Source organism: Phyllostomus discolor, chromosome 1, assembly GCF_004126475.2.
Source record: "Phyllostomus discolor isolate MPI-MPIP mPhyDis1 chromosome 1, mPhyDis1.pri.v3, whole genome shotgun sequence".
Classification (NCBI taxonomy): Eukaryota; Metazoa; Chordata; class Mammalia; order Chiroptera; family Phyllostomidae; genus Phyllostomus; species Phyllostomus discolor.
This window is the reverse complement of record NC_040903.2, coordinates 156,145,672-156,167,408: the sequence shown is the minus strand read 5'-3', so window position 1 is coordinate 156,167,408 and position 21,737 is coordinate 156,145,672. Positions and strand designations below refer to the sequence as shown.

At 47.7% G+C, this 21,737-nt stretch overlaps 1 protein-coding gene across 1 annotated transcript in view; it reads right to left on the bottom strand.

The window, feature by feature from the left end:
* The window catches only part of STARD9 (StAR related lipid transfer domain containing 9), a 114,723-nt gene that overhangs the window by 27,316 nt on the left and 65,670 nt on the right, over positions 1–21,737 (bottom strand). The window contains exons 10-22 of the mRNA XM_028506373.2: positions 17,367–17,434; positions 16,724–16,821; positions 16,115–16,321; positions 15,884–15,981; positions 13,036–13,113; positions 12,548–12,610; positions 11,273–11,452; positions 7,906–7,957; positions 7,427–7,564; positions 6,626–6,708; positions 6,398–6,501; positions 1,650–1,876; positions 724–1,195 (exon numbers count right to left, since the gene is read on the bottom strand). Of these exons, the coding sequence (XP_028362174.1) occupies positions 724–1,195; positions 1,650–1,876; positions 6,398–6,501; positions 6,626–6,708; positions 7,427–7,564; positions 7,906–7,957; positions 11,273–11,452; positions 12,548–12,610; positions 13,036–13,113; positions 15,884–15,981; positions 16,115–16,321; positions 16,724–16,821; positions 17,367–17,434 (1,868 nt within the window). The remainder of the gene's footprint in view (positions 1–723; positions 1,196–1,649; positions 1,877–6,397; positions 6,502–6,625; positions 6,709–7,426; positions 7,565–7,905; positions 7,958–11,272; positions 11,453–12,547; positions 12,611–13,035; positions 13,114–15,883; positions 15,982–16,114; positions 16,322–16,723; positions 16,822–17,366; positions 17,435–21,737) is intronic.

Sequence of the window (21,737 nt, the reverse complement as noted above, 5' to 3'; positions counted from 1 at the left end):
TGTGTGCTTAAAATTTTTTCATAATAAAAAGTTTTTTTAAAGCTGCCTACTACTCTACAGACCAGAGAGGTGAGCAAACATAATACCAACAGACATTAATTGTGCACCTATTGTGGGCAAGGCCTGTGCTAGGCCCAGAGGATGCAAAGCGGTAGACACAACCCCTGTTCCAAACAGTCCGGGAGACAACACAGCCTCACCTTGACTGGTGGTGAGGAGTCAAAGAGAAAAGGAACCGGGACGACCCCAGATTGGACCTGGCAGTCAGAAAGACAGTGCTCCACTCACTCACCAGTTGGGAGGTGCGGTCAGGAAGCTCACCTGACGTGGCAGGTCAGGTGAGGGGGGGAATGTGTGGCAACAGTCTGAGCTGAGGCCAGATGCAGTGGAGGTGGGGCCAGAATACACAAGGAGAGGTAAGTGGATAGTTGGGGTGTAAAGACGAAATAAAGCTCACACAGAAGATGGCATGAAAGGAGCAAGAACTGCCACTCAAAGTGGGAGAAGGGACAAGCCTGAGTCTTAGGAGATGGTGACTACAGAGAAAGAGGAGGAGAGTCAGACGAGGGAAAAGGTGGCGAGGAGGAGAGGAGTAAACACCTCTTTCCGTTTCACAGACTGAGGAAGCTGAGGAAGCTGACGCACTGGGAAGGAAAGAGCCCGGCCTGGGCCATGAGGCCACAAACTCCCGCCAGTGCTCCCAGGGGCAACTGCTGGCTGTACCTGTGGAGCTGGGGCAAGTACCGGAGGCAGAGCCTTCGGAGGCTCAAAGAGCTGCAACTTGTCGATTTGCTTCCACATTGAGGGCCTGGGACCCTGGCATCAGAGCTGGGGGCCTGGTGTGGAGACTCCTGGGGACAGTCATCCTGGAGCCAGCACAATGCCTTGAGGTGCTCCAGTCTCCTGTGGGCCTCCAGCAGCTTCTGCTTCTTGATGATTCTCTCTAGCTGGAACCAGACCTTTTTTCGCCGGATATTCCGCTCCACTGCACGAAGAGCTGGTCTCCGCAGGAGCTGACGTGGCACCGCCCTCTTCTGGCTTCGGGCCAGAGGGGACGGTTGAGTCACGGGATCTGTCTGAAGCCAAGAATCAATTGGCAAAGAGGCCTCAAGTTCTTTCTCTGCCACACAGTCTTTCTGTTGCTGCTGCAGCGAGCTGGCCAGCCAGGTCTCTTCTCTGAGCTGCCACTGCTGGTCTGGAAACAAAAACACCCTGAGAGAAGGCCAGCTCCTCCCTCCCTGCCCGTGGCTGCCTGGACTCAGACACCTCCGGCCATGGCTGGGCCTGTGCAGAGCGAAAGGGCTGGCCAGGGTGACGCCCCCTTACCACAGGGCAAGGGAACGGAGCCCCAGGCCTCGGCACAGCAGTGCGCACGTGCTAGGGCAGGCAGCAAAGCACTGACAAATGGGCGCATGAGAAGCAGTGAGCAGAGGGCCATCACTGTGGGGGCCAATAGGAAGCTGCTTCCTTATTCTTGTTTCCAGGCCCTTGTAAGAGCCTCTGGTCTCTAAAAGAGAGGAGAGAACGCCTAATACCCAAGATTCCATCATATCACAAAGAAAACAAAGGAGAGAACACAGAAGACTGAGGAAGCAAGGAAATGAAGAGACGGGACAGTGAAGCAGAGGTTGTGAGCACATGGCACCTACTGTCTTTAATCTGCCAGGTGACGTGTGTCTGGTCGAATTCCAGGTCCCGCTTGGCTCTGATGTGTCCCGCTAGGATTTGCTGCCTCGAATCCCCCACGTAGCACTGCTGCTGCTGCTGCTGCTGCTGCTGCTGCTGCTGCTGCCGCCGCTGAGCCTTGGTCCCGGGCGGCGTCTCTCTGGTCCTGGGTAGCCGGTGGTCCTCGCCACTCTGCTCCCGCAGCTCTCTCCTGTCACAGAGGGGCCGAGGTGACCCAGGGGAAATGCAAACCCAGCTCAGTACAAACCAGTGGCCATCTAAGCCCCTCGGAGAGAGTCCCCGAATTAACAGGGCAGAGAGGGCTTTGGGCTTCTGGCAACTTGGGACACACAGGCATGGTGTCACAGGCAGCTCATGATGTCACAGTGCAGGAGCAGAGAACAGGCCAGAGACTGAATAGCACATTCTTAGACCGTGGGTTCAGCAGAAACACAAATGCATTTTGGTTAAAGAAAATAAAGGGGAAAGTAAAGCAGCTTTAAAAAGAACAAAAAAGAAACATTTGAACTAAATCAAGAAACTTTGTCCTTTAAAACAAAGGTATCTGCTGGAAACCAAGTAGAGCGGGAGCCCCAGGGACACTGCGGGGACGGGAAGTCTGGTAGGCGTGTGTTCACAGCTGCACCCCCCAGCCGCAGACGGAAACCCTCTGTGGGCCGGCCGGCTAGCAGTGGTCGGAGGTGCTGTCCAGAGGAGAGGGACTTGATATGCACCACAGCTGTGCAAACCAGCCCTGGACAGGGTTCAAGAGTTCTAGACTCTGGCATACCTTTCAGAGATACTTGCTGAAGCACTTTCTGGTGAAATTCCCTGGGGTTTGTTTAGATTCAGTGGGGAAAAGTAGGGGCAGGGAAGAGTGAGAGGGGATGAATGAAACAAGATTAGCTATGAGTTGATCACTTGTAGTATTCTTAGAAGTTTCCATAATACAAAGTTTAAAAAGAAATCTAGATTACTGTCATCCTTTATTCTGCCACCAGGTTCCTCCATGAGCATGGATGAGTGAGCCTTCCTCTGAAGATGGACAGCTTCCACCTGCATGCCACCCCCGCCCTGGGTCCCACATAGCCTCTTAGAGCGGGCCTCACATGCTGTTTCTGCAGTGCACTCCATCCCTGTCATTGCGGTCCCTAGAGGTGCTCCAGGGTGGTGGTGAGAGGGGTCATCGTTGGGAAGGGCTGGCACCCACCAGAGGCTCACAGAAAGCCTGAATGCAGCCTCCCTCAGCCCTGACTCCAGCCCAGCACGCAGCCACACCATTCGCTTATGCGTTGTCTAGGCTGCTTTTGCACCACACTGGCAAAGTTGAGTAGCTGCAGCAGAGACTGTTAGTCCTGAAACGCATAAAGTACTGTCTGGCTCTTTACAGGCCATTTGCTGCCTCTGTCTTAGAAAAAAATAGGACTTCTTAATATAGCTTCAGGAGGACAGTGAAGGACAGATGGGTGGGAGGGCGCACAGATGGATGGGGAGGTGCGTGGGTGGGAGCTGACACACAGTGGTGCCTTCTCTGAAGGACGCGGTGAGGTGACCCGATACGCAGTGGGTCCAAGGGCCAGGAGAGGCCCGGGTGCTCAAGCGAGCGCGCTCCGGGGAAGGCTGGCACTGAGTGCTGTGGGTGAAAGGCCAAACACGCACAGTGGAATGTACAGATAAGAGGAGAGACACTCTTTGACGCATGCGAGGCAAAAGGCTAGGGAGAGCAACTGGAATTAAAAAACAATGCCACACAAATAGAAAAGGCAGTTAATGCGAAACATTTTACACATGTGTGTTATGTCTGCAGTACTGCACCACAATCTGTCTGGCCACAGACATGGCTGAGGTATAAGCTGCCCATCTGAGGGCTTAGACCAACCCAGCGAAGCTCCAGACCATCAGGTGCTAGGGGGCGGGCAGGCGTCTTCATTCTGAATTCCCTGACAGTATTTACTGTAGCTTCCTCCTCTGCCACCTCAAACCCTCCTTCACAATCTCCGTAAACAGAGGAGAGCGCCCTCTAGCCTTCCTCCTGGAAAGTGGCAGCTGCCAGTCACTTTCTGAGACCCTGATACACTTCCCTTCACAGCAGCATCAACACCGGCAGGCGAGGAGAGGCAGTCTGGGAGGACTGCGGCAGACACCGCACCTTCACCCAAGGTGCCACCTGCTGTCTGATGGAAAAGGGCTCCTCTGCTAAGTACGTCAGCCAAGGCCCCAAAAAGCAAGTGAAAAAGAAAATACCAACCTTACGCTACATGTCTGGGTAGATTAGCAAGGGCGAGCCTTCGGGCACCTGCCAGCCAAGGACCTCTGTCTCTCTCAGATAGCTGCCCTCTTTCTTGGGTGGCTCCTGCCTCCCCCAGCTGCTGCCCGGTGCCCTCCTTGCCAGCACTCCATGGCCCCGTCCTGGCCGCCTCAGGGTCTGGCAGCTTCTGCAGCAGAATGCAGCAGTGTCTACTCACTAGGGCAGCAGGAGCGGTGGCGGCAATGACAGTGTCTCCCAGCCACTGGGCACTTAAGGCTAAGCTCCCAAAATTCCAAATGGGAAACTGCAAAGAATATGGGCAACAAATTCCAAAGACAAACTCCTCTCTGGTGCAGATCCCTGCTGCAAGAGGAAAGGGGGCAGACCAGCCAATTTTCCCTGGCTCTGGAGTCAGCTCCAGCTTTGCAGGCTCCCCACAAGTGCTCCTCCAGAGAGAAAAAGGAAGAGGAAAAAAGCCTCGGACAAGGAGAAGCTTGGGGGCAGCCCCACCTAAGAGCAGAGGAGAGACTCTCTTGGAGATAGAGCCACAAGCCAACTGGGAACCCAGCTGACAGCATGCAGCTTCCTCCACTCTCAGGGGACGGCTCTCCAGTCCCTCTGCCCAATCACAGGCTGGAGCCAGCACCACCCCACTTCCACCAAGCCTGGCACACGATGCTGGCTCAGGTCTGGGCAGGACCAGCCTAGCCCACAGGCTCCTAGAGCTGCTGCTGAAGAGTGGAGGCAGCGAGTGGGGGAGGCCTCGATTCTCTAATCCCTCCCTGTCTTCACTGAATGAAAGGGTGCATTCTCGGTCTTACTGAAAGGTCACATCAGTGCCCATGGGGCTAGAGAGCCCAAGAGAACCTTAGCAAGGCAGGAGACAGCACTCTCTGGACAGCGGGGGTGAGACGGAAGGACAGGAAGGGGAAAGGGAGGCTGCGTTCCTGGACAGTGCCCCACCCCCACCCACCCCGAGAGCCTCCCAGAAGCAGAGCTGTGGGCTGTCAGGTACTTGGCAAAGCACTCCACATGTTCTAGCTCCTTCAACCCGTATCACAAGGATCTGGGAGGGAGAGGGCAGTATCCTTCTTAGAGGGGAACAAACAGGCTCAGAGACTCAATAACTTGCCTAAGGTCACACAGTTTTTCTGTCATAGAGCTAGGAGGGGGAGCAGCTTTACCCAGCCCCATCATCCTCAGCTCTTTAAGCTGCAGAGCCATTCTCTGTACGCCTCTGACCTCTGGGAAAAACAGATCTTCACTGCGTCTTTCCATGGAAATCTGACCTAAGGCAAGACCTCCTTTCCCGGATTCACAACTAAAAGGGAGGGCCACGCCGGCAAGTCAAGAGCCCAAGCCTCAGTCCTGAGTCCATCTTGGCCTTTGTACACTTCACCCTGTGTCGCCTCTCCCACCTCACCTGTCACCCCCCGGCCCACTCAGTCTTCAACACCTGGGTCCGTCCACCCTGAAACTCGGGCGTACCGTCCTTTGGCCCTCAGCAGCCCTCCTGTGAGCACCACCTGCTGTCCGCACTCCCTGCACTAGAGCACCTGTGTGCCTGCGTCCAGCGCCCCTCACCACCAAGGTCAGACCCACAACTATCTCCAGCTGCCATTAAATTCTCCTGGTCTTTGGAAAGAGGAGCTGGATGCCTCTAAGGGACCAGGGGACCGAGAGCCATCACAAGCCTCCTGGAGCCCTGTGCTCCTGGCTCTGGCACCTGATCCCCAGAGGTCATTTTCTAAAGGAAGGCGTCAGGGCAGCGGCCACTTTGGCCACGGGAACGGGAGGAGACCAGCGTTCCCAGTACCAGACCCACAGGGATCTGGGTCTGGGAGGGAATTCTATGAAGCCATGGCTGAGGACTGACTGCGAAGAAGGAGATGCACGTGTCAAACTCGACTCCCTGCTTCATGGTCACTACACTGGTGAAGGGGGTGTGAGGGGGCAGAACCCCAAGATATTTTCATATTGTTCTTGGGGTTCTGGCCCTTGTTATGCATAGTTCTGGATGCTTGGTTTTAAGGCCGGGAAAGGACTGTCAGTTCCACACCATGTTTGAGAACTCAGAGAAGGCCAGAGTCCCGGGAGCCGGCTCACACACCGCGCGCTCACACACAGGCAGCACAGCATTCAAGGAGGAGACAGGAGGCGCCTTCGGGAGCTGTAGCGAAGCTACCTGCAAACGCACCACAGCTGAGTCTTGTTGACAGTGGCTGTAGGACAACAAACGCCAAACTTCTCGGCGTTGAAGAGAGTTGCAGTACTGAAGAGGAAATAAATGAGGGCTGAGACCACTTCTCTGCCAACCGTCAGCTGAGCAGCTGGCTCGGGGTCTTCAAGTCCCTCGCCAAGTGGGTTTGGACCGGCTTCATTCAAACCTTGGCTGCTATACTCACCTCCTCCTGGCTCTATGTTGTAATGGCCTAAGAAGAAAAACTAGCAGGTTCTACAGCAGAACGAGAAGCTGTTTCTCACCTTTTTTTCCAAAGCGAAGGGCAGAGACCCAACCTGGAGGCAGTGACATCTCCATCCAGGTTCAGCCACTCCAAAGAGCCACTGCCACCAACAGCCTCACCAACCTGGGAACCAGGGAAGGAGCACAGTGAGGCTGCAGTCGTCAGCCCTCCTTGCCCTCCCGAGAGAACCAGACCAAGCTCAAACTCCTCCCCCAGAAAGGAGAGCTCGGGCAGCCAGCATGCTGACCTGCCTTCTCTGCCGAAGGACAGCGGCCTCTGCTGGGTGGCTGAACCGGAACGTCTGTGCTTTCCCCAGGGTTATGACCGCTCCTGTGGCACAGAGACAGATGAGAATCCAGTCCCCAGGACCTGTTCTGGGTACACACTACATGCAGGGTGCTGTTCTGCGAGATGAAAGTCCTGCCCTCAACAAGTGGATAATTAGCTCAGTCAAAAAGATATGTATTCATTGGAGACTGCACAGAGTATGTCAAACTAACAAAATGAGCAGGAAGAGTCTGGCACCCCAAGGAGAAGCCAGATGGATTCCAGGTGGAGCAGTCAGGGAATACTTCAGCAGTCAGAGGGGGGATGTAAGCTCAGACTCAAAGGACAGACAGAATTGGGACAGATTAATACTAACAGTGACAGTGACAGTGCTGCCGACCATGAGTACTAACTAAGCACCAAGAACCCACTGAGAAGGACAGTACATGGTTAGCTCATGGAACCCTCACGTTTCCTGCTCTTCAATCCTATTATTATCCCTATTTTACAGATGGGGAAATTGAGGCTCAGAGACTTTCCCAAGCACATAGAACAAACACAGGTACAAATTTCAGAGTCATTTTCCATTCTGGGGGCCAGCAATTAGGGCTTCTTCGTTTATGGGAAGAAGATGGTTTTAGGAAACCTTCAGATCTCTGGGTGCAGGGGCTGGGTGTCCCATCTTTAAAGGCTGCTTCACTGAGCTCTCTGGGTCTGGCCCATGAGACAGGAGCTGGTCCCTCACTCATCCCGGCATAAACAGGGCTGTGGACAGTCCTACCTTGGGTCAGACGGCAGGAGGCAGTGACCTCCCGGCCGTTGACTGTGCAGCGGGCCCCCTGGGCAGGCCGCAGAACGACGACCCCACAGGCACTGGTGATGGTGCAGTGGTCTCTCTCAATCCACTGACCCTGTAAGACTAAGGAAAGGTGGGGGTCACCTGGGTGGAGACATGGACCAGCGAAACACCTCCTCCATTCTACCCATGAGATCAGAATCCACATCTAGAAGGTCTCATATCCTGACAAAAGAGGAAGAGCCACCAGCTGAAACCACCCAGACCTGGGTCCTCCCACGTGTGGGTCCCCTCCTATCGTGTCCCAGACAACAGCTGTAGTCCCCCAGCCTGGCAGCAAAGGGAACAGCCCCTCAGGACTCCAGAGATCCTTTCCTCTCAGAGCACCATCGGCTTCCTCTGAAAAAACCTGTCAGGCAGGAGTACCTGCCACAAAGTGCCAGACCACATGCTCGGTCACTCACCAATGTCCTGTTCCTGTTCTGAGTCAATCCTTCCTATTTTTGTTGTCCCCTCCTACAGGGAAAAACAAAGCCAATTAAATGAGCTTAAAAAGGGAGACTGCCCTGCCCCCAAAGGAGAGCCCGCCCAACTGAGTGTTACCACCGCGTCACCCCCCACCGGTCCCAGCTGGTCCACACAGCTTCTCCACTGTGGTCCAGGCTATTCTGACTGCGACGCCCACTCACTCTGCAGCCAGGAAGACCCTGAGAAGGTGGGGGCAAAAAATACGTGACAAAGCAGCACCAGATCTCTGCAAAGTCCAACAAGGGTGGGCAAACTCTTGCAGCCTGAAGCTAGGGAACGGCCACGGCCATCAGCCAGAGGTTCTTTGGTCTGAGGGAGCGGGCACACAGAATGGCTTTCTCCCAAGCACTAAGGTTCGTCTGGCCCAAGTTTGGTCCAGGCAGTCCCAGACACACGTGTTCTGTGGAGGTGTATGGGAGCTCAGGATTTTTACCTTCTTGGTCCGCAGATGAAGTTTAACAGACACCAGATTGTAAGAAGGGTAAAGCACGAATAGGAGAAAAGCACATCTAGAATCAAAAAGGACTGGAAGAGAGTATGAGACAAGAGGGGGAAATGGGAGTTAGTATAAATGAATCACAAGGTTAGTAGAAGACAAGGCCTTCTGGCCTTCGATTGCAACGTTTTGGACCACAGAGCCTTGCCTGGGGAGGTGGCAACAGAGACACTGGGTTCAGATGTGTGCTTACCACCCACTGAATAACCACTCCCTATGTCCCAGGCACTGCGCCGAGTGCTTTATAGACATCTCTTATTTAATCCTTAACAACCCAAAATGTAGGTGTTATTATCCTCCTTTTATAGACAAGGAATCTGAAGCTGACAGGGGACACGGCGCCCAGGGAACCCACAAATAAATAGGAGAGCTCTGCCTAGACATCAGGTGTTTCTGGGTCCTGAGCCTTGCTCTTCCAACGTGCACAGCACCTCCCCACCACCTGAGGTCCACAGGGTGACAGAGTTCCACACTAGGCTTCACTGTTAGCAGCCAGAGGGGTGATCTCTGTAGTGCCCCCAAAACTGCCTGTGAGAAGGAAGACTCCTAAAAGTGATGAATGAGGCTCTGTGCCCCCTGCGCACACGTACCCACAGACGGCCAGAGCCCAGCCTTTTCTGCTCAGCCAACAAGGGTCACACCAACCGATGGATACTGGCCTCCAGGCACCACCAGACAGGATCAAGGGAAAGGGGTCAAGACCCCTCATGTGGGTTCAGGGTCAGCCCTGATGAAGAGGCACATTCCTCCCCAAAGGATAAAGGCCACAGCCTATCACAACTTCTAGACCTGCAGTGCAGAAATGACCAAAAAAACATGATGGCATCTGTTTAACAGGGACTGAACAGATGCCTGTGGTTGCTGCCCCTCTGCCTCTTATGCAGGGAAGGTTAGCAGCACTGAGCACTCAGGAGGACCAAGTCCAGGATACCAGTAACCTGTGCTCTATGCATCCTTTCTCCTGGCCCCCTCCCTCCCAAGGTTCCTGCGGAGGTGGCCCAAGGGGAAACAGCTCCCAGCACATTGCCAGGGACTAGTTCCAGGTCTGTAATCAAGTCAGCAAACAAACAAACAAAACAGAATCTTGAGTATTACTGTTATACTACTACCCAAGCCAGGTGTAAACAAATAAAAAGAGGGAAATAGGTACAAAAATGGCAGGGTTAGCACCACCTGGAACCCCATGGCCCAGGTTCACTGGAAATGCGCCAAGCAGGGGGTGCCCTGCCGGGAGTGCACTGCATCAGCAAGGAAAGCCAGCACTTCTACATTCAAATGAGGCCGGCCGTGACCTTTCACCCTCTGCACTTACCCCAAGCTCTACCACTTGATTTCTAGCTTCATCCGCTCACTCCACATATAATCAATATATCACCTCAATTCTATTCAAATACTGACCATTTTAATCCACCTGGTCTCTTCCTGACTTCCAACCTTTCTCTGGTTCTGACAATCTGAAGGATCCACAGCCTTTGGTATTTAGATCTGTTGAGAAGGTAACAGCCCCTTCTGCCTAAGGCATTTTCACTGAGAGTTATACTCTGTGTATCAGAAAATAAGCTTCTTTACCTTTCTGTCTGAGAGGCTCAGTCTCTGACAGCTCCCTCAGGGCTTATCCTAAGAACAGAGACTTTCTTTTTTTTTTTTTAGATTTTATTTTTTATTTATTTCTAGAGAGAGGGGAAGGGAGGGATAAAGAGAGTGAGAGAAACATTAATGTGTGGTTGCCTCCTGGGTGCCCCCTGCTGGGGACCTGGCCCACAACCCAGGTATATGCCCTGACTGGGAATCGAACCAGCAACCCCTTGGTTTGCAGGCCCGCACTCAATCCACTGAGCTACACCAGCCAGGGTAAGACTTTCTAAACATGGTGGGCTTTTCTAAAATCTCACTACCACATGCACTACAGCACTAGGAGTCTAATTTCTCTAAGGATAATAGCAGCATTACATATCCCCCATAAATGCTGTTCCTTTTAAATGTCAGCAGGGGACAATTTTGAGAATGAGGACTGGATTTTCAGTGAGCATAGGGATTTTGGCCATGTAAAATATATTCTGTCATCTGTAGAGATTGTCCTTCCACAGCAGGACATTCTTGGGGAGGGCAGGATATAAGACTATCTACCATGAGTCACTAACTCTCAAACAGTTTCATTTAGAAGTGAGGACCTCGCCTCCAGATGATGAAGAGCCAAGGGAGACAGGTCTTTTGTGGAAGGCCTTAACTTCATTCTGTTTTTTCTAGGTGGCTGCAAGTCATGCTTTGTCCCCAATGCCCCCAGCCCCTCCAGCTCCTCGGACTCTCCCCCACGCTTTCTCTAGGCTTTCTTTACCTGCTTTCTCTCCTCCCTTCTTTCCCCAGTGAGCCTAGTCACAGACAATCCCCCCTTTAGCCATCTGTGAGCAGCCTGTATGGGCACGGCTCAGAGGTACCAATGGTGCTTTAAGGTTAGGATTTCACTTCCATGCCTGCATTCCTGTGTTTCGGGAAGCCAGAAAAGGAATACAAGCAGCATCATTATCATTTTAAAATGAGAAGATGAGGCTCAGAGAACAAAAGCAAATTATATAAGAGCAATGGTAGCTAAAGAAAAATGATTGTTCTGATTTCCAGTTTTCTGCGCTTCACACAAAAGCGAAACAGCTCACAACTGGTTGGCTGGCCCAGTTTCCTGGGGGCGACCTGAAGGTGGCATTGCAGCATCTGTCAAGTTCACTCAGGTGTAGCTGCTGCCCCTGGCTTTCCCCTCCTTGACCTCTGCGGTCAGTAGCTCAGCAAGAGAGGGAGTGCCCCTGCCTACTTACCTTGAGGTGATAGAGCACGACGCCTGTGCTGAGCACATCCTCCTCCAAGGCCATCAGGTGTGGCAGGCTGGAGTCAATGACAACGCCAGCCCTCCCCTTGTTGATGTCCACTCTGTAATGCTCCACCAGGGCCTTCCACTCATCCCACTTCTGGGCCCAGTCTTGGGTCAGCCAGTCTATCTGCAGAGAGGGAGGAGGCGCCCTCAGAGGCTCTGCACGAGAAGCCGACCAGACGTCCTCCTGGCTTGCTCCCTCCCTGCGCCCATATCACTTCCTTACCCTCCTCCTGTTACTGTTGAAAGCCCCACAGGGGCCCTTGCACCCCCTCTGTGAGATCCCTGTGTTTTTAAAGTTTTCTTCGAGAAGCAAGTATTACTTTCAAAACTAGAAACTCCCCCAGAAATATTATTTTCAAAGTTTTCTGCAACAAGCATGTATTGTTTTTTATTGGAAAAAAATGTCATAAATGTTATTTATTTATTTATTTATTTATTTATTTTAGAGAAGGGTAGAGAGAGAGAAACGGCAATGTGTGGTTGCCTCTCACGTGCCCCATACTGGGGACCTGGCCTGCAACGCAGGCATGTGCCCTGACTGGGAACTGAACCAGCGACGCTCCAGCCAGCCTAGTCTTCCTCCCACTGTGAGCTGCCCCATGGCCTCCCACACCAGTTCATTCTCTCAGTCCCATGCCTTCACTTATGCTTCCCTCTCTCGCCCTGAATTCCTTACCCCTTCCACATACCTAACAAGCTACTATCGTCAAGGTCTACTTCAAGATGTCTGACTTTCCGCTCCAGCAATATAATGCCTGCCCTGAAAATTCCAAGCCATCATGCTTTCTTCCTTCCTTCTCTAAGCTCTTCCATCTAACTCATACGGTTTATTGCATTTAACCATTCTCTAAATGTGTTTCCAACTCTACTGCAAGCTGCTTGCAGACAGGGACTACACTGTGTCTTTTGCAGCATCATGAGCTATCTGGTACTTCGTGAATGCATGTTGGTCAGTTGATTTACTGATTGGAAAGTACGTTTTAGTTTCTAAGCTATTGTCACTATCCAAAGGGAGTTACCATGAATTTCTGAGAAAACAGAATAATCAGAAGGCTGGTCAACAGCCTTCCAGACAAATGAATCCCCATTCGAGACTCAATGGTGGCAAAAACTGTCTCTAAATTGGACAGAACCCCTCTGTCCTGTCGAGGGAGCAGCCCTGGCCCGGGAATGACAGCGGGTGGTGTGAAGCACAGCTGGGCCCACCCCACATACCCACCTTTGATTCATTCTGGAGGACCAGCTCCTGCAGGTTTCTGTCCTTCTCCTCATTGAAGTTTCTCTGCACAAAGAGAGAGATGTACTCAGCGGGTCCCACCCTTACTCTTGTGAGGGAAGATAAGGCACAGACAAGGGAAAGTCTTTATCTTTAAAATCATAAACAAATCAGAAGTCTAAGTGTTTGGGCTCAGAGTGACACAAAGAAGGTGAATTCAAAGAACTTTTTCTGGAGGAGCCCATTCCCATATCTGCCCACACACGGAATAAGGGCCAGGCGGGCAAATGCCCTTTGGATGAGAGATAATGTAGTGAGGGGATGTCCACCCCACCTGAAGCTACACAGGAAATCAGAGTGATCCCTTCCTGCCTTTGCACCTGCCCCTGCTCCACCCGTGTCACTTCACTGAGAACACAGCAAAGCGGGGCTTAGAGTCTACGCAGGAGAAAAGGGGCTCGAACACACACTCGTTCTGGCTGCCTGCGTACCAGTTCGAAGCTCAGCAGCAAGGCTTTCAGTCTTCTAATCTCTTCCCTGAGCTCTCGGATCAACTTTACATTTGCATCCTGAAACACAGAGAACGCAGTCACCACTGACGGATAGCAGACTCCAAACAGCTATGAGATGCTACGTGCAATTAGCTTGGAAGAAGTAGATTACTCCTTTGGACTACCTTCTGGGGCAGTCTTCCTAAATGTGGCCTCAGGACTAACAACTTGTTAGAAATACAAGTTCTCACTTCCGGCAAGATGGAGGAATAGGTGGACGCACCGTATGTCCTCGTACAACCAAGATTAGAAAACCAATAATTTACAACAATAATTTACTATCAGAATAACACCGAGATCCGGCAGAGGATTTATCTGAATGGAAGTCGGGCAGCCAAGAAGCTGAAGTAGACGCGTTCATCCGGACTGGTAGGAGGAGACGAGCCGGGCGGGCACGGGGCTGGCTCGGGTCGGCGGAGTGCGGAGGTCGGGGGAAGGTTTGGCGCGAAATCGGCGTGACAGCCACCCGGGGCGCAAGAAGGCAGCGGTGATCCCTGAGTACGCAAGCTGCGGCTGGCAGACCCAAAGGGGTAGCGATTGTGGACCAGGGCAGAACTCACGGCCCAGAAGCCCAGACAAGGGTCTGAGTCCAGGGGAACGGAACTACCGCCATTGTTTTCTCCTGCCCCGCTCCCGCTCCCGCCCCGCCCCCACATATAACGTCACAATCTAGCGACTGGGGTGCCCAGCCCTGGTGAGCATCTAAGGCTCTGCCCCCCACCGTAACTAGAGCAACCAGACCGGAAAAAAAAAAAAGGAGAGACAGGGGGAAAAAAACAATATGTTTTCAACAGAGCAGATCAGTCCCCCAGGACTCATCCTTTTGAGCGACCAAGAATTAGCCAATCTATCAGATGCACAGTTCAAAACACTGGTGATCAGAAAGCTCACGGAACTGGTTGATTTTGGACGAAATTTAGATGAAAGAATGCAGATTACCATAAAACAGATGCAGGAAGACACACGGAGGAGAGCCAATAGTGAAAGGAAGGAATATGAGTCTCAAAACAATACAGTGGACCAGAAGGAAGATAGAATCAACCAAGCAGGAAAGCATGATGAAATAAGAATTCAAAAAATCGAGGAAAAGCTTAAGAGCATCGAGGACACCTTTAAACGTTCCAGTATCCGAATTATAGGGGTACCAGAATCGGAAGGAGAAAAGCAACAGATTGAGCACGTATTTGAACAAATAATAAAGGAGAACTTCCCCAATCTGGCAAAGGGAACAGTCTTCCAAGAAATCCAAGAAGCTCAGAGAGCCCCAAAGAAGTTGGACCCAAGAAGAAACACACCAAGGCACATCATAATTACATTAGCCAAGGTAAAAACGAAGGAGAGAATCCTAGAAGCAGCAAGAGGTAAGGGGACAGTAACCTACAAAGGAGTTCCCATCAGACTGTCAGCTGATTTCTCCAAAGAGACCTTACAGGCAAGAAGGGGCTGGAAAGAAATATTCCAAGTCATGAAAGACGAGGACCTACATCCCAGATTGCTCTATCCAGCAAAGCTCTCATTTAGAATGGAAGGGCAGATAAAGTGCTTCTCAGATAAGGTCAAGTTAAAGGAGTTCATCATCACCAAGCCCTTATTTTATGAAATGCTAAAGGGACTTATCTCAGGAAAGAAGATAAAGAAAAGACATGTATAGTAAAAGGACAGCAAACTCACAAATATTAACAACCACACCTAAAGCAAAACCAAAAGAAACTAAGTAAACAATTAGAACAGGAACAGAACCACAGAAATGGAGGGTTAGCAGCAGGGGGGTGGGTGGGAGGAAGAGAGAGGGGGAAAAGGTATAGAGAATAAGTAGCATAGAATGTAGGTTGAAAATAGATAGGGGGAGGGCAAGAATAGTACGGGAAATGTAGAAACTAAAGAACTCATAAGTATGACACATGGACATGAACTAAAGGGGGAAATGTGGGTGGGAGGGGGGTATAGGGTGGAGGGGAGAGAAGGGGGGAAATGGGACAACTGTAATAGCATAATCAATAAAATATATTAAAAAAAAAAAAAAAAGAAATACAAGTTCTGTCCCTACCCAGCACCTGCTGAATCAGAAACTCTTGAGGGCTGGGGCCCAGCTGTGGTTTAATGAACCTCCAGGAGGTTCAGACGCCCACTGAAGTCTGAGTCGCTGTCCTAGAGCAGGAGGGCAGGCAGGTGACACGAAGGCGGGGCATGCACAGACAGCAGGTGCTAACCTCTCGGTGTGGTCACTAAGCTTAGTGTCTAATTCCACTGCCTTTTAAAGTAGTCCGTAGATGGGCTAGACCTATCCAGCCACTGGTTTCAATCCCTGCTCTGCAACCAGTCACTGACATTACAAAGCAGGTAGGAATTTTTGGAATATTCTCATTATTACTGAGCATTCAAAACTAATGAATTTACTACATGCCTCTTATAGCCCAAAAGAGAGGCATAATGACAATTAGCATAGAAAAAAATATAAGCATACATCAACATAAACTCGGAATAAAATTAGTGAATACAGAAATTTTTAAATAATTTTGTCTTTGAGTGATAATAGTACACCAAGGATGTTAGAAGGAATGGTCTTAGAGAAATATCTAAAATAAATTATTCATAAAAGGTTATAAATGAAGTCGGTAGAGATATGAGAGAAGAGTATAACACTAGAAGAATTTCACTCCATTATCATTCAGAGAACAAGTTTGGCAAGTTGGGGCAAGTACAAAAAGAAAGACATCAATGAGGGGAATAAAACAGGGAGAGCTTTGTGTAAAGTATAACAGGTCAGGACTTTAGGTGAAGGTCTCACCTCATTTACCCGTGGCTTGTTGATGATGTTCTTGGCGTTGGAGGCATACCTCAGCGTGCTCATGGTCTCACTGTAGCTAGTGTGTGCAGGAGACACGGCTGAGGTACAAGGAGAAAGTTAAAAAACAAGCCAAGCCCTCTAAGAGACCCATGACGAAATGGGGGGCCACGGCCCTGTCTCTGAGGCACAGTACCAGTCCCAACACAGAACCAGCCCCAGCACAGCACTCACTGGCAACCATGATGGTTTTGGAGTTGCCTCCAAGGCTGTCCTTCAGCAGCCAGGTCAACACGGAGTCCCGGTATGGGATGTAAGACTGCCTCCGGGAGGGGCCCCCTCCACCACTGGTCCCAGGAGAGCCAGGGATCCCGCCATCACCACCGGTGCTGGTCACACTGTTGAGGCTCTGGCAGCTGCTGAAAACTTGAGAGTTCTGGGCTTAAAAGACAAAACATAATAAAAGTGGAAGAAAAAAGAAATTGACACAAATGCATGAAAAGAAAACAAGGGTTGGAAAGTAAAGACTGAAGTACCACACTCCTTAATCTGTTTCTGCATGTGACAGGATGCTTAAGCTTTGAGCCCTCAATTAGACTTTGGACTCAGGACATGGAATATTTGAGCCACACAATTTTTTAGTCTCCTTTCTCAAATGAGAGTACAGGGATGATGGCCAAGTTGTGTTATAAAACACAGATAAATATCCATTTTGATGCCCCAAACCAGAAGGTAACTATGTCACAAAGGACCTTGCATCTACCCCATTTCGACAAAAGGAAAATGCATGAGTTACTCTCCAAAGCCCCCTCCCTCTCTGATGACCCGTCACCAGCCAATTACCTAAGGTGGAGATGACGATTCCTAGAGTCACAAGGGACTTGTTGATATTGGCTCCTTCCGTAATCCGGTCCTTACAGTAACTGGGGTCGGCTCTTTCACTAAAACAGTCAGTAAACAGAAAAACAAAAGCAAACAAGGCAACACTATCCTTACGATATTGCACAAAGGTACTACCCACTAATGCTGCACATCGTGCATAATAAACCCCTTTCAGACTTGAACTCTTGTAATGAACTGTCATTCTTCTGCTTCTCAAGCATTAAAAATCAAACAATTCATTACACTTGTTTTTATTTTGGCTGCCAGAGTATTACGTGTAGTTCTTTCAGCTACATGTAATACTCATTTACAATAATTATATTAGCACAGCTTTATTTAATTTAATGTGCAGCTTAGGCATCAGGAATTTCAAAAGATCCTAGTGATTTTAATGAACAGCTAAGACTGAGAACCCCTGGCATGGAACTTTTGACTCCTAGAAGCTATAATTTCTTAATTTAGCATTCAAAGAATGTTTCTTTTGTAATTTCCTCAAGATTAATGAAATATGAAAAGGTTGGAACAGGTTTTGTTCCTATAAAATGCACAAGAACAAGGTCATTGCCAAGAAGTCATTCCCCCTTGGCTTTGAAATCCTAATTACCTGCCTGCTAGGTCCACAAGGTTGATCTTGCTGGAGATTTCAGAGGGGAGGTTGTTCTCCAGAACTGCCTAAGGTAGAAAATACATTTAAAGCTTACCAGTTGGAAGGACATAGTTTCTTTCCCCCTTAGACACCCTCCTAACCAAGGTGACATTTTGGATTTTTTAGCCAGCTCATTCAAAAAAATCTGTATTCGGATGTACCAGATGAGATCTCAATATCTGATACAATCAGTAAGTTCACGGTAGTTACTCCACTAAAAATATGAGCAAGGCTTCCACAGAAAAATGGAGCAAATCCCTGCAATGTCCTCTGAGCACAATTTTCAGGGCACAAAGAATTTCAATACAATTTAGCAGGCAAATCACCCAGTCCCCTCCAGGGGACTCTGACTCTCACAGCAGGCTGGGCCCCTGTGGAGGTTTGGCTTGTCTCTCGTTAACCTGAGTCACATCAGGCTAACTGGCTAGGGCAGCGATTCTCAAACTTTTTTGTGTCATGGGACACACAAACTAATTACTAAAATTCTGTGGCATACCAAAAAATATATATTTTTTGCCAATCTGACAAAAATATATAATTTTGATTTATTCACACTGAGTGGCTATTGTTGTGTTAGCTGTTGTCATTTTTTAAAAAAAATCTGACAATCTAAGGGAAAAGAGGTCAGTGCCCCTAAGCACTCAGGTACTGCATGTTTCAAGACTAATATACTAATATACTCTCTAATAGTGTATATCAAAGAACAGAAGTTTTAAATTTTGAACACTTCCAAATTTCAATTTGTTCTTTTGTTCAATTTGTAATGTTAGTGTCATATCTAAAAAAAAAACTTTGCCTAATCTAAGATCACGAAGGTTGTCCCATATTATCCTCTACAAGATTAATAGTTTGTTTTATATTTATGACTATGATGCAGTTTGAGTTAATTTTTAGGTAAGTACAAAGTATGGATCAAAATTGTCTTTAGTTTTTTTTTTACATATATGGATATTCAATTGTCCTACTGCTATTTGTTGAAAAGGCTAGACATTATTGAATTGTTTTTACCACTTTGTTAAAAGACAGTTGCTTATACGTGTGTGGGTCTGTTTTGGACTCCCTTCTGTCTGTTCCACTGACCTATTTATCTACCTTATTGTTAATGCCAGGCTAGCTTGATTGCTTAGCTTTGTGCTATGCATGGTTTATCCTAGAGAATGTTCTATGTGCACTAGGAAATGCATGTTCTATGGATGTTAAGTGGAGGAGTCTTTGCATGTAAGATCACATTGGTTGATAATGTTGCTCAAATCTATATCCTTACTGATTTTTTTCTAGTTGTTCTACCAATTTTCAAAGAGGATCATTGAAATCTCCAACTATTGTTATTGAATTGCCTGTTTATTTTCTTTTCAATTCTGTAAATTTTTCCTTTTGCACTTTGGGTCTCTAGTGTTTCTAGCATATACATTTAAAATTGCTGTATCTTCTTGATGTATAAACCCTTTATCATTATGAAATATCTCTCTCATATTTGTCTTAAAATCTATTTTTTTGTCTGATACTAATAACGTACTCTTGCTCTCTTATGACTATTATTTATATGGTGGATCGTTTTCCATCCTTTTACTTTCAACCTATTTGTATCTTTGAATCTAAGGAGTGTTTTGCAGACAGCATATACTTGGGTCTTGCTTTTAGTCGGATAATTTGTACCCTCATCCACTCACACTTAGTGTAATTATTTATGTGGTCAGAATCATATCTGTTGTTTTTCTCTTTATTTTCTATATGATTCATGATGTTTTGTCCTTGTGTTCTTTCTCTGCCTTCTGAGTGTTAAATAAGTATTTTTAGTGTACTATTTTAATTCCTGATTTTAAAATTACAATCTTGAACTACTTTCTTAGTGCTACTTTAGCTACTTTCCTGCTCTCCATATCAGAATATGCATCTTAACTTACCATGATTGACTTCAAAATAATACTAACTTATTTCTAACTAGAATATAGAAACTTTACTCCAATATATCTTCTTTTTCTGCTCACTACTTTATGCTGTTAGTCACAAGTAGGACAATGTGTGTGTGAGTATATATATATGATGTACAGTAACATAGCATTATATTATTGTTGTATACAATTTGATTATTTTAATGACATTAAAGGAAATGAGAAAGACTACATCACTTTTTTTCAGTCTGAAATATTTAATTTAGTGTTCTTGTAAGGTAGGGCTGCTCGCAATAATTCTGTCTTTTTTTTCTTTATTCAATGTAGGAATGTTCTTATTTCATCTCCACTTTTGAAAGCTAGTTTTGCTGCACATATAAATCTTGGTTGACAGCTTTACTTTTTTTTCATCAGTCTATTTTCTTGGGTCCAATGTTTCTGATGACAAGTCAGCCATTAATCACATAATTGTTCTCCTGTACATTGTGAGTCGTTTTTCTCCAGCTGCTCAAGAGTTTCCCTTTTTCATTCAAAAGTTTGTGATGAGTCTGGGCATGGCTCTTTCTTTGGGTTTATTTTACTTGCAGTTCTTAAGCATCTTAGATCTGTAAATTAATGATTTTGAACAAATTTGGGGATTTTTTTGTCCATTATATTTCAAAGTTCTCTTATGACCATTCCCTGTTCTCTCTCTCTGGAATTCCCGTTACACTGCTGTTGGCAGACCTGACTCTGTTCCCCAGGTCTGAGTGTCTCTGTTCATTCTTCTTCATATTTTACTTGTCTTCTTCAAATTCTTCTGCCATCTCAAATCTGCTGTTGAGTTCTACCATGAATTTTTCATTTCAATTATTGTACATTTGGATTCTAATCCTCATTTAAGAAAATAATTTATATCATTTTAGCAAAATCCCCTAAAGTCATTGTCATCATGCTTTCCTTTCATTCTTTTTGTTAAGATTTTATTTATTTACTTTAGAGGCGGGTGGAGGAGGGAGAAAGAGAAGGAGAGAAATGCTGATGTGAGAGAGAAACATCAATTGGTTGCTGCTTGCGTGCACCCCCACAGGGAAAGAATCCCAACCCAGGCATGTGCCCCAACTGGGAATTGAACCGGCAACATTTCTCTTTGCAGGACAATGCCCAACCCACTGAACCACATCAGTGAGGGGTTTCCTTTAATTATTTAAAATTGTTTCTTTCAGTTCTTTAAATGCATTTATATTAGCTGCTTTGGAGTTGTTGTATGCTAAATCCAACATCTGGGGCACTTAGAGCCTGTTTTTTATTGGCTGTTTTTTTTCTTAAGCATGGTTCACACTTTCATGTTTGCTTTTCTACGTCTAATCATTTTTGGTTGAATACTAAATATTTTAGATAATATACTGTAAAAACTCTGGATTCTGATTTTTTTCTTATTGAGGGTGGTAGTGTTGGTTGTTTTGTTTGGTAACTTGCCTGGACTAAATCTTTAAAATCTGTCTCTCCCACAGTATGCAGCCAAAGCAGTCTCTGCAGTTTTTTTCCATAGTCATTTTCAGTTGTAAGCTTGGCTTCTTAGGGGCCAACCTGTGTCTGCACAGCTTAGTGTCCAGCCAAAGATCGGTCAGAAGTTGTCACCAAATACCTTGAGCCAACAAGACTTCTTCTCTGTTGATGGATCTATGTGTGAGCTGGGGAATAAATGAAAAGTTCTAGCAGTTTTTAAGTTCACCCCATCATCCACTAGCCACAGGGCCCTCTTGCGTCTCCTCTGTACACATGTGTAGATTCTGCCAAGTCAGGGTTGCGTGGCTGGCTTGAGCCCGCTTAGTCTCTGCTGTGTGTGCACAGCTTTGGTTCCTCAGGGTATGAGAGGATCTCATCAAAAGCCCCTATGGCTGTGTCATCTCTCTGAACCCCTGTTAAATCCCCAGATAATCTGCCAGTTCATTTCTTGCCTGAAACAGACCCCAATCACAGGCTAACGGAGCCACTGGCCCTCCTCATTCACTTACCACTGAGATGACCACTTTAGCTGACAGTGCTCCAATCAGCACCTCTGGGAGTGGCAGCAATGAAACTGCTGGTTCGCACAACCTTCCCTCCCCTGATCGAACTGCCTCATTGACAGAGATTGGGGGTGAGGAGGGATGGGAGCAGTCCAAGACAATATACTATACATTTGAGCTGTTCTTACTTGCAATTCTGTAGTTTTCTTGAATATAGGCTTCTTAGTTCATTATATGGTTTCTTTGCACAGTTTTGTCCAGCTTTACAGCTACTTTTTGGGGACAGAATTTATTGACTTTTTACTCTATCATAATAGAAGTGAATCTTTTACTCATTCATTTTAATGCTTGTTTTAGTTCAATCTTGCTTTTTGTTTTAAATAGCCATACTGATCACATAGATATAAAAGTGCTTTGAAATGTTAAAAGTAAAATGTAAGTAGAAG